Source organism: Cottoperca gobio, chromosome 24 (assembly GCF_900634415.1).
Source record: "Cottoperca gobio chromosome 24, fCotGob3.1, whole genome shotgun sequence".
NCBI lineage: Eukaryota > Metazoa > Chordata > Actinopteri > Perciformes > Bovichtidae > Cottoperca > Cottoperca gobio.
The window spans coordinates 17,415,236-17,427,339 of NC_041378.1; the positions used below are offsets into that span (position 1 = coordinate 17,415,236).

General features: G+C 41.2%; 1 protein-coding gene across 1 annotated transcript; it reads left to right on the forward strand.

The window, feature by feature from the left end:
- Nucleotides 1-1,736: 1,736 nt before the first annotated feature.
- On the forward strand, nt 1,737-9,882 carry LOC115003450 (serine/threonine-protein kinase pdik1l). Its single transcript, XM_029425235.1, has 4 exons — nt 1,737-1,916; nt 2,341-3,099; nt 4,956-5,181; nt 9,003-9,882. Exons 2-4 carry the CDS (start codon nt 2,371-2,373, stop codon nt 9,245-9,247), a joined length of 1,200 nt encoding a protein of 399 aa, XP_029281095.1. The 5' UTR covers nt 1,737-1,916; nt 2,341-2,370; the 3' UTR covers nt 9,248-9,882.
- Nucleotides 9,883-12,104: the final 2,222 nt, after the last annotated feature.

The following is a 12,104-nucleotide window of genomic DNA, read 5'->3' on the forward strand; positions in this document are numbered from 1 at the left end:
ATTCTGGCACATATGAGTGGTTCACCAGAAAATATTTCCTAATAAATTCTCCAGCCAGAATGCACTCTATATTATGCCCAATGTCTACATCCAGATATCTGTCAAAGCAAGTGAGATATGGGAATAGAATAGAGGGCATTTGCTTTAAGATAAGCCAAGTGTGACTGACTTCATATTCCTCAAGTAATGAAGAGTATTCATGATTGGCATCTCTGATAAAAGCTATGGATCACATAAGCGCTCACACGCACACATATCACACACACACATATACTTCAAAGCTGCTCTTTTTCTTTCAGTGTTCTTTAGTGCAATGAATCACCATGTTTCCTATTATATTCCCTGAGAAGAACAAACACTCGCACACACACACACCGCTGCTGTTATCTATCATCACCTCGGTTGCCACTCCAGCACCAAAAAATAGTCGATACTGATGCAGCACCCACTCATTGTGTGTGTGTGTGTGTGTGTGTGTGTGTGTGTGTGTGTGTGTGTGTGTGTGTGTGTGTGTGTGTGTGTTCTGTTGAGAAGGTCTTTTGTGATTAAATGGGACTGCAGCAATGATGGAAGTTTGGTGTTTTTGCACTTCCAGTGTGTTCTGTCAAATTAAATGGCTTGATTACAAAACTGTGCCAGTTTATAATAGACTTGTCTACCTATTCAGATGCAGCACTTTAAGGCATTATCAGCCCTACTATAGGGTTTTCTTTACAAAATGCTTGTCAGTATTGAAGGACTGAGGACAAAGTGAAGCATACATTTTTTTGTCTAATGTGTCCTGAACTCTGAATCTACCAAAATAGACTCTGACCTCCTGTCGACGGTGAGTTTGAGGCAAGAGTGCGAGTCGTTTTTTCGTTTTTGCTACTTTGGATTTAATCAAAACAATCTGTCAAACATGCAGGGATCATGGATGTAATGTTGACAAGCCCTTTGAGTCTGCCTTGAGTCACTTCTTCTGGTCTAAGGGGCAGACTGGCGCTACAGTGACTCACTATCACCTCTAAAGGAACAAGTGGTATTACAAGACAGGACGTGTCGAGGCTAGTCAACTTGCTAACTTCAGTAGATATCTCTGCAACACAACACATAGAAGTCTTTGACCTAATGTCAACACTTGTAACCTCTTCACATTCTGTTGATAATGTTAGTTCATTATTTTGTTATATTTTGTTTATTATATGTTTAATTCTGGCATATCTTGCCAATTTCTCAAAATGACAGCTACATTTCAGTAGCACTTACATAGGCTACATCAAACTTCCAGTTTCCTTCTTATCTATATTCTGAAGGTTTTTACAGAGTGGTTTGTTCATCATTCATAGCCTGTTTTGTAAAACATTTTATTCCTAAAAACATGGCAAATCCTTTGGGCTGTTGACAGTATTTTCGGATGTATGCAGTGATACAAAGACATCCAAAATTCCCTCTGTAAAAACCTGTTTTATGGTAACAAAAAACCCCAAAATGAAACAAGAATGTCTAACCTTATAATAACTCATTTGGTAATTTAAACACAACATTTGAGGAAAATCTATAACACAAAAAAGTCTAAAGTCAAGTAATCAACTGGGGAAGTTTCATGGCGGTATCTATTAGTTAACGTTTTTACCCTAGATTTCCTCTAGGGCAGTTTGCGGTGTCTTGAGTCAGCTCTTGCTTGAATGATTACGGCTCAGCTACCAACCAATCACAACACGCGGCGGAATTTCCCTAGCCAATCACAATACACGTACACACAGCGGGACTCTCTGAATTTCAACACGGAAGTGTGTCGCATTTGTTCAGTGGTTGTTGTTCTGCCATCTTATCTATTTAACAACAAATAAACTTTGAATATGATGCGAAAGGGTATGTCAATCGAGTAGATGGCATATTCAAGTCACTTTACTGCTTAAGCTGAAGTCTTGTGGGTAAGTTTAAGATCAAAATAACGAGAACTTGTCTGAAACTAAAGCTTTTTGTATCGCTTACCTTTTAAACTAAATGTTAAATGCATTCAGTAACTTACTCCATAATGTCTCGATGAAGTCATTTGTAAATTGTTTCAATTTCAACACATTGAGTATTGTTAAGTGGCTCTACATACGTAACGTTAGTTGTTAGCGTTAAGAATCACAGCTGAGTTTAATTAAGCATCTGCGGCTTAATTGTGGGGCTCTCGTAACGTTAATAACGTAACGTAAATCATCTGGTTAAATGTTGTTGCTGAACGTTGGCCAGCTATTTTACAGTTAACGTCATACTGTTTATACTAGACAGCATTTCTTTGGTTTTGTACGTGGACGCTACATGTCAGTTCTATCAAGCTAACCTTAGTTATTTTATTCTCCTTAGCACTGCATCAGACTCCAGCCCCTGGGGAAGATGGAGGAGCTCTACACGTTGGAGAGGGAGGTAGGACGAGGCAGCTATGGTGTGGTCTTTGAGGGCCATATGGCCAAAACAGGACAGAGGGTGGCCATCAAGCGTTTGCCCTGCAGCAACCCGGAGTGCATTGAACTCTACCTGCAAGAGCTGTGGGCCATGAGAGCCACTGCCAAGAACCATGTCAATGTCATTGCACTCCACAGCTGCCTCCTGCAGACTGGACCAAGGAGCCTGAAGACTCTAATACCAGGGAAACTGCCTCCACGTCTTGTCGAGAGCGTGCTGAAGGGCAGTGTAGTCGAAGCACCACAAAGCCAGGAAAAGAATAACACTGAGCAGAGGACTAACTCTGTCTCAAGACTTCAGGACAGGACCAACACTGTTCAGGCCAGACCTAAGCACCAGACCAAGACTAAATCAAATGCATCTGATTCTACAACCCCACAAAGGCCTCAAAACAAAGCCAAGAAGAGGCCGGCCGAGAAGGAGGAAGAGCAGCCGGAGCCCCTGAGCTGCTTGGCCCTGTGGCTCGTGATGGAGTACTGTGATGGGGGCGACTTGAATCAATACCTGCTCTCCAGTCCACCAGACTCACAGCGTGACCACAGCGTGGTGCGACAGCTCTGCAGTGCTGTGGCCTTCCTGCATAGTCTGGGCATCACCCACAGAGACCTGAAGCCTGACAATGTGCTGGTCTGTGTGACACCAAGAGGCCCCATTGTGAAGGTAGGCAGACTGTTGTGATGTGACGATGTTTACGTCAGATCAAGTGGCATTATCCTAGCGTCGGTACACAGCTTGTTGGAAAATTTGAAGGCATCATAGTACGTACCCATCGTTTCTCTTTCAGGGGGCGTTTGGTTTTCACAGTAGCATTGAACTTGATGCAAAAAAACCATAATAAAAAGCAATATAAAATTATTTAAAAATAAAAATGCTGTCTATACCACGAAACAGTTGTTATAAAAAACAAAACAATGTTTATCATGTACATGTCTGGAGTTGTAAAACTTTACCACAGGGTCGTAAAAGTGACGTATACAGATACGCATGTCTAACCTATTGATAGAGTATCACTTACTTATACAAAATGTATCAGACGAAGACCCAACGAATGCATAATGTATACAACAATATGGCGTTTACAAAATATCGGCAACACGCTGGTGTATGTTGATATAAAGGTAAGGTAAGTTGTTGAACGCTGATGTTTTGAGCATGTTCAAAATTACCGGACTTACCCGACGTGTGCTTCATAAGTTATGCAGACGTTACGTGACGTTAGACATACGTGAATACGGAATACGTATGTGAATATTTACCTACGTGACTACGTTAGAGGTACGTTGGATATAGGCTACGTCGGCTGACGGTGAACCCTACAGCCAACTTATTGATAACGAGTGGATACCCTATTCCTACCCCATGTTAAGATGATGCCTGACGACGGAGTAACTTATTAAACGTGTTTCTACAGTACAGCTAGCGTTCAGCATGTTAGCCGTTCTCCAGCATCAGCATGACGTGAACTCGATGGCACTTTTCCAGCTCCGTGGGCCAGACGCTCTGATACGTTTTAAATAAGTAAGTGATGCGCTATCAATAGGTTAGACATACGTATAATCATTTGTTATGTATTTATTATGTATACGTCAGCTACAACACTGCTGTGGAAAAGTTGGACGTATTTGGACTCAGACACATTTTGAGATACTTTTCATATACACCGGCATGTTTCTGCCATACGGAGCTGTGTGACAGGGCCGTGTGTCTGGCGTGTTCGGCGTATCGTCTGCGTCCTTCAAACGATCACAACTTGCACTTAACAACCTATTGCCGATATTTCGTATGCGCCGGCATTCGTTTCTGTCATATGGATATGTGTGACAGGGCCTTAATGAAAATAATCATTAGTTGCAGCACTAATTTTAACGGGCTTACTAAATTGTGATACATTTTTACTTTCCAGTCCGAAAGTGCCTTAACTTGGAATTTTATATTCAAATCACAATATCATCACATGTTTTTCCTTTTTCTTATCCAAATGTAATTTTGGCAATAGTGCACTCCTCTGTGTACAATAGATGTGCAAACGATGTGTTGTAGGGCTGCAACTAAGCATTTATTTTACAAATATTTGTCAATAAATGTATTTGTTTAATCATTTGGTCCATAAAATGTCATAAAACATTAAGGAAATAAAGACCTATCCAAAATGGCCAAAGCCTAAGTTGACATCTTCAATGTGTTTGTGAGACCAAAAGATATTCAGTTGCTAAAATAAAAATGAAGCCATGTTGAAAATGGATGCTGTATGATTCTTTGTCAACGGAATAATCAATTAATTGACTGATAATTTCAACTCTGAGTTAAAATTTCCACATATTGCAATGTAGTCCATATCTCAGCCATCCTCTACAAATCTTTAGATATCGTTTTTCAAAGGGGAAAATAAATGATCGGGTATCAGAACATTATTATTTTACATATGGTTCTAGAGTCATACATTTGTGAAAAACTTTAATTCCAACACAAAGCATACTGTATTTCTATTTCAATGAATGTGCCTGTCCAACCTCTAGGTGGCAGACTTTGGTCTGAGCAAGATGAGTGAAGGTCTGGTGGACGGTGAGTTGACCAGCCAGCACTTCTCCTCCACCTGCGGCTCTGACTTCTACATGGCTCCAGAGGTGTGGGGCGGACTCACCTACACAGCCCAGGCAGACATCTTCTCCCTGGGTGTGATGTTCTGGGCCGTCCTGGAGAGAATCACCTTTCTGGAAGAAGGGGCCACGCAGGAACAACTGGGTAAGTGGAGAGAAGGTAGAAAAGAAAGATAGAGATTGAGAATAGCTGATGGTATCTTTCATCAAACAAAAGCATATAAGCAGACAAAGCAACACTCCAACTGGACTGTATATAGACTTGGATTAAATAAATATGTGAATACATGATTTTGTCAGTATCTTTATGTATATGGGACAGTGTTAACATGTTGGGTAACACATCAGCATAGCATGTCATTTCGTATCATCCGCCCGTCAGAGCACTCACAGAAAGGTTCAAATGGTTGTGTGTGGTCAGGCAGGTTGATGACGCATCGAACTGACTCGAGTTTGACTTAATTAACTTGCACATATTAAAAATGTCACATGCTATACATCATACATTCATCAACCTTGGATGGTACAATCACTAATCTAAATGACACAGAGATGGATGATTTATGCTATGCACATTTTAAAGATTTCTTATAACACAAGCAGACAGTGTAATTCAGCCATATAAGTGCTGTCCATGACATTTCATTTAAACTTTGTTCTTCTTCTTACCATTCTTTAAGGTCCTGATCTAGTGCTTTTAATAAGAGCAGCCTACAATTGTAGAAGTTAATTCATTGGGATGAACCATCTCGTTTTTGAGCGGGTCCTAACATAAAATACCAAAAAATGAATAGTAAGAAACGAAACATTAAAGTAATAGGAAAGACATAAACCAATCAACAATTCAACTGAAGCCCTTTCCCACTGGACAAAAAACCCACTTACACCCACTAACATCTGGCTTTTGTATTAAGTGCGAAAGGTTACAATTACCATTCATTCCCGGGACAAATGACGCAGTAATGTGAGCGCAGTAGTCACGATATTTATCAGCTCCGGATCTGATCGGTCGTGGAAACATAACACCCGGGTGGACACGCTCACTTTGTCCTCTTTTCCGGCGCTATGCTATGTGAAGCGTGTTGAATTTTTAATATGTAATAAATCAAATCAACAGGGATTTGGAAAATTATTATAATTTATTAACGTACAAAACATATAACTCGTATGCTGTCCGATGGCGGCCGGCGCGTTCGTGACACACCGTGTTTAAAACACCTGCATATACACGCTGTGTTTGGTGTAAAAAGGGTATAAGAGAATAAACACACAAACATCAGAAAGAAGAGTGCATTGATGAAAACAAGCCACAGAGGCCCAGGACACTTTGCCAACACACATATAATGTATATAAAAACCTAGAATATACAGTGTATAGCATCATCTGAAACATGTACAATCGAACTTCAAATAAGAACGTGTGCATAGAAGTTTGATGCAGTGAAATAGACTCAAGGTCTTCAAAGCTCTGACCAAGTCAACACGAGCAAGGAGAAGCACCGTGTCAGCATTCGACCGTCGCTGTGCAGAACGGCATTGAGATTTTAATCTATTTTTTAATGTCCTGTTTTCCTGTCAAAACCCCATGTGGCTATAGGATGACGAAGAGTCTTAATGGACGCAGGGCCCAGTGCTGCTCTGCGTTTCACTGAGACTAATGAAATGGCTGTTTATACTGACGTCTCATTTTATTCAGAAACATATAGCCTGAGCTGACTTGAAGGCAGGAGATATGAACCATTATCCCCAAGTTTAGTGCCTGAGAACCTCCCTGAGTCATTGATACTCACCTAGGCTGAATGAAATGGTTATGATTGGAGGGAGAGTGGTTTTTTTGCGGATTCAAATAAAAAAAAGAAAAAGGCCAAATGGAATTTAGCAGCCATGAGCACAATCTTCTTTGTCAGTGAGAAAATGGGGAGAGGCAGCTGGAGGCTTTTCACAGACAGATAAAATGGTCCATTATTTTAGTTTATCTTCTCTCAAGACCCAAACACCCACACCGTTATTTGACTAGGCAGGGGAGCGGAGAGAGCAAAACACAAACTCTTGTGTCTGTCCTTCGCATGTTCACTTTTTGCTCAGTCAGGTTAGGAAATCATTGGTGGCCTTTGACCAGACCTGTAGACTTCACCTCTCCTGTTTAGACTCATTGTTGAGCCTCATCAGGGGAAGAAGACTTTCATGATCTGTTACTAACCGTGCGCCATTAAAATTCATGTATACTCCTGTTACTTAAGAAACAATTGATGCATTTGAATTAATTTCACAGATAATCCTCTTTAATTTATTTTGGGTTAACTAATGACTTTTTTTCTCCTCCTCATCAATCTACTAATTTTTTTCGATTAATCATTTAGTTTAGAAAATGTCAAAGACAAAGAACCAATTCAATTTAGAACCCAAAGTTTTTTTTAATTATTCTGATCAGCAGCCAAAACCCTGAATTATTAATATCATAAATGGTATGAAAGAAAGAAGAGGAAGCTCATCTTCGTACCCAACTTCTAAAAGATAGGGACATGTCAGTCAAAACAATTGTGGTTTTCCAATTCTATACTACATTCTCTATTCTCTGTGTCTTCTCTATACAGACAGAGAGTTATCTGTTGCCACACTTTATGTAAAGAATGTTCAAGCTGTGAGCAGCTCTTCCTTGCTGCCCTGTTCTTTAGTATGTATACGGATGTTTTTGAGAACACGTTTCTTTTCCAGTGACCACGCGCCTGGACACAGCCACAGGCATTGGTGTCCGTGTTTTTGTCTTAGAACTTTAACCCTTTTAATCGTAACATTTTGGTCGCCTAAAGATGTCTTGTTCAGCGTTGGGTTATCCTTCCGCCAAAAATGCCAAACTCAAGGCTTTAAAACCAACGGGTGACGTCACGCTGACTACGTCCACTTCTTATCAACAGTCTGTGGCTGTTCCTCGCCAGGAGTCGTGTGTATCCATGAGGTCTGACAAACCTCCTTCCTCAAAACATTTTTCTAAAGATTTAATATTGCATTGTTTACTTGCAAACAGTCTGTTCCCTGCCTTTGTTGGTGCATTGCCGTGTTTCCTCGGTGCAATACTGCCACCTGTGGATCAGTGAAGTAGTGGGATCTCGGCAACAATGTGTATTGGGTCACCCACATACTCGAGTGTGCATGAGAACAACCAACACGGGAGGAACCGGGCTTAAATACATTGTACAGTACAATAGATTACAGAGGTACTTTTAAGGAACTGTGCATGAACCATTGTGGGACGTACATACAGCATTGACCGCTGCATCTCTCTGAGTTCAGCTCAGTTGGTAAAGCATAAGTTTGCAACAGTACACATCCCGAGTGAGTTAATAAGCAACAGTGCTCTGCTTTATAATAAGCTGCAACCAGTTAGCTGTTTAACAAAAATGACACGGCAGGTACTCAGTGAAACACATCTGGTAACATTGCCTCCTCCATAAAATATATTTCTCTTGAATGAATCATTTCGACAGAGCTGCTAGATGTATTTGCCTCTTGTAGCTTTATAAGTAATGCTCGGGCACATTCAGTTTGGGTCTATCCTGGTGCCTGCTATTTTAGTCTTGAGCACTTAAGTGCATGTTCACTTGTAATCAGAAAGTCAGGCAAGTGGCCCTCTTTGGAAAAATGTCAACGTGCAGAACTGTGAACACACACTTAGATTCCCACTTCAGACACAATCCTCAATTCATCAAGGCCTACTGCACTGGTGGACTTGTTGTGATGACACAAAGTTTAATCTAAATGTAGACGGCTCTTCTAAATGACATTGTTCAGATCAAAACTGAAAAAGCACTTTGGCTCTGTTGGCAATTCCTAGAAATATCTCACACCAGTAGGAACTTGACGACTACAAATAATCGTGTGGCCCACAATCAGTGACATGAAGTGGCTCCCTGCAGTCTCCTCCTACATGATGACTGAACAGTGTCTTCCCTCGTGTTTCCTCTTTAGGTGCCTACGTGTGTAAGGGTCGCTCAGGCTGGTTGATGCCACTGGGGGAAGCTTTGTGGGAGAATGCCGACCTCCAGCTGTGTATCCCTATGAAGTTTAAGAGAGCGCCCCCGCTGCCGCCCCCTCCTGGTCCAGCCATGTGCACCCTGCTTTTAGACATGCTCGCCTTCGACCCGGATGCTCGGCCCCCAGCAGACCAGCTGGAGGCCAGAGTGCACTCTGCTCTGACAGAGGACTCCCATTGACAAAGTGCACTTAAGAGACCACCACAGACACTACATGGAAATATTTCCAGAGGACCCTCTGACTGCAGTGCATACTTACATGTGTAAGCAATCGCCACTTTGCTGCCACAGGGGAGTGGGGAGAAGAAATATGTATGATTATATTGGATTGCAGGTGCTTTTCACGTCACGGAAACACAAGCTCAATTTCTAAACTGTGTAGGAAACCACATAAAGGGAAGAACACAACACGCGATGATATTCAAACAAGTCCATATAGAGATCTGGTGGGATTACTCGAGCTGCATTGGATGTGAGCGCCATGCTGTTGCTTAGAGTGTGTACATACGGCAGAGATGCAGGAGATTACTGTTCCTCTTTTTCAGGGTCTGATGTGTTTTGATGACTTATCTCAGTTTAATTTCTTGATTAATTTTGCCTTGATTTGTGGACATTGAGCCCTTTTACTTTAAATGTAGGTAACATTGAAGTATTTTGTGATTATTTTTATTATCCAACCCAAATATTTCCACCACACATTGATGTAGTGTGGCTCTAACAATTCACTGGGCTGCCAGATGTCTTTAATATGTAAAGTTAGTGAGAAATGCATTCCAGCACAGAAGTCCACTAATAAATCCCTTTGTGACACTTAACAAGTCTTACTTTTTGTTGACTGCTCAGCAACATGTGTCGACGTGTGTTGGTGTTTTGTTCTACAATACCTCATGTGTAAATAAGGTGGAGTACAGCCTCAAAATGCTCAACAGATTTAAGTTAACATACAAAACTAAAACAGGCTTAAAAATCAGTTTTCAAACTAAAACATTTAACATTTAACTTGGAAATGTTTATTTCTAAATCTGTTTTCCTCAACATTAGACTTGTTTGCTTTGAGTCGGTAATATTTTAAAAGGTTGCTTTCTTAAAGTATAGAGAGGATTTTGAAAGTCAAACTTTGTTACTGTATGAGCATTTGTGTGATCTGCTGAAAACTAAGTGGGCTCGCAGCATGAGGCTGAGCATCACTAATGTACTATCCCTCATGAACAGGAAATTAAAGCCAGGCATTAGAGATGTTGTTGATCGTATCCAAGCACAGTCCACAGCATTTATTACTGGTCATCACTCTTAGTCATTGACCGGTCATATCTTAGATGACCTTATGAACTTATTTCAGATATTTTCTGCTGACATTCCTGAAAAATTGTATTAATTGTCCAGAAAGTCTTTTTAAATGAACCTGAAATTGTAACTTGTATATGAGAAGTTACATGTTATGATGTAACATTTGCCATTTTACTGCAGTGAGGATAGTGACTTAAAAAAAGAGGCTTTGTTGATGATAATCTGTGCAGCATTAACATAAGTGACCATCCTCCCACCTATTCTGTTTTCTTTTTGTGATCAGACTCTCAGCTCAGCAGCATCTGCGATGTGGACATCAGAGGGCGAAGTGGCGATTTGAGCTAGAGGCTAGTTTACATAACCTCTGCTCCCCGCTCAATGAGGTTGTCTTTGATATATCTGTGACTTTCACTGGCGAGAGGGACTCCTCGCGCTCTGTTGGCCAGCCAATAGTTCCCTCCCATGACCTTTGACCTCCCTACTTTGTAAGAGAGTTCAGAGGAAGTGATTAAACCTCAGAAGTTTAGGAGTGAATGTGTTCATACGTACTCATGATTGGCATATTTGTGTCTGATGACTGATTTGGGAGATTATATAGGTTGAATTTCTTTAGTAAAGTCAGTCTTACATGAATACTTCACCAAAATGACCATTTGTATATCAATTACCTTGTTACATTGAATTGCACAATGTATTTCAGCCTCTCAGAACACGGGGGTTGCTGGTCTACTGCTGCCTCAATTGGTGAGTTAGTTTGTATTATTGTGTAACTTTGGTGAGTTCAGAATCACCAGAGGCACAACATAACACCAACTAACTACTGTTTTTTGTCAAAGGTCTCTGGTGGCTTTGGCGAGAGCAACGACTTCCGTTCCCCGAGGGAAAGGTTTTCTGACAGCAAGGTAAAGCGGTGAATATTCTCAATATAGCGTACACTTAAACGGATATTCATTTTTTTCAGGTGGCTAGAAAATAAATGTTGCTGCTGCCCCCCCGTCCACAGCAGTACGTTGTTTAGCTTCCTGCTGGTTGTGTCTGCTCTCCGGAGGCGTGATGACTGTAGGTAACACTCTGACTGGATAAACACCTCATACAACCACACTTCAAACTACCTCTTTAAAAAGAGTCTGCACCTTTCAGTATTAGCATTTACTTTTATACTGTATGTTTACATAGTGGTGACGATCAGTGATATCTGGCATCTACAATAATGTATCCATTGCAGTCTTTTCCAACTTAAGTAGAAGATGAGGCACGACATGTTTCTCTGCTTTACTCTGAGATTTGTAGACGAGTCCTGTAACCTTCACTTCAGTGGAGTTTAACTGAACTTGCTATACGTCTGCTCATGTTGCAGTGAAGATTAGACCAAACTAAATCAGCTCGGCACAGACTCAGCGTGGTGGGGGTGGGGGGAGTCCTTTCACATTTCACAGCTGATAGCAGGAGTGAGCAAGCGTAGAGAGAAAGCCCGAATGTGGCCTATTCCTCAATGCGTCAGGACTGCAACACCAACACGCAGCACAGTCACGACACAGGAGCCGCATCCAGGAAATTGCGCATGGCCGTTCAGCTTCAGTGCAGTTGAAATCTATATGAGACATAGGTCGTCCGAGTGAGCCTTTTGCTTTATTGCTAGCTATTTTTCAAATGACAAACCCTTTCCAGTAACAGTGTGGCTGAACACAGCATTCAGTCAATGCTCAACAGACAGGTAACTGATGGAGATGTAATTGGAAAGTCTGTGTCA

What these genes read in the sequence shown, in the direction of transcription:
- LOC115003450 (XM_029425235.1), top strand. Translation starts at nt 2,371, where the DNA reads ATGGAGGAGCTCTACACGTTGGAGAGGGAGGTAGGACGAGGCAGCTAT. An exon ending in CAAGAGGCCCCATTGTGAAG is followed by an intron (nt 3,100 to 4,955) that starts GTAGGCAGACTG and finishes TCCAACCTCTAG; the next exon opens with GTGGCAGACTTTGGTCTGAG. An exon ending in GGCCACGCAGGAACAACTGG is followed by an intron (nt 5,182 to 9,002) that starts GTAAGTGGAGAG and finishes TTTCCTCTTTAG; the next exon opens with GTGCCTACGTGTGTAAGGGT.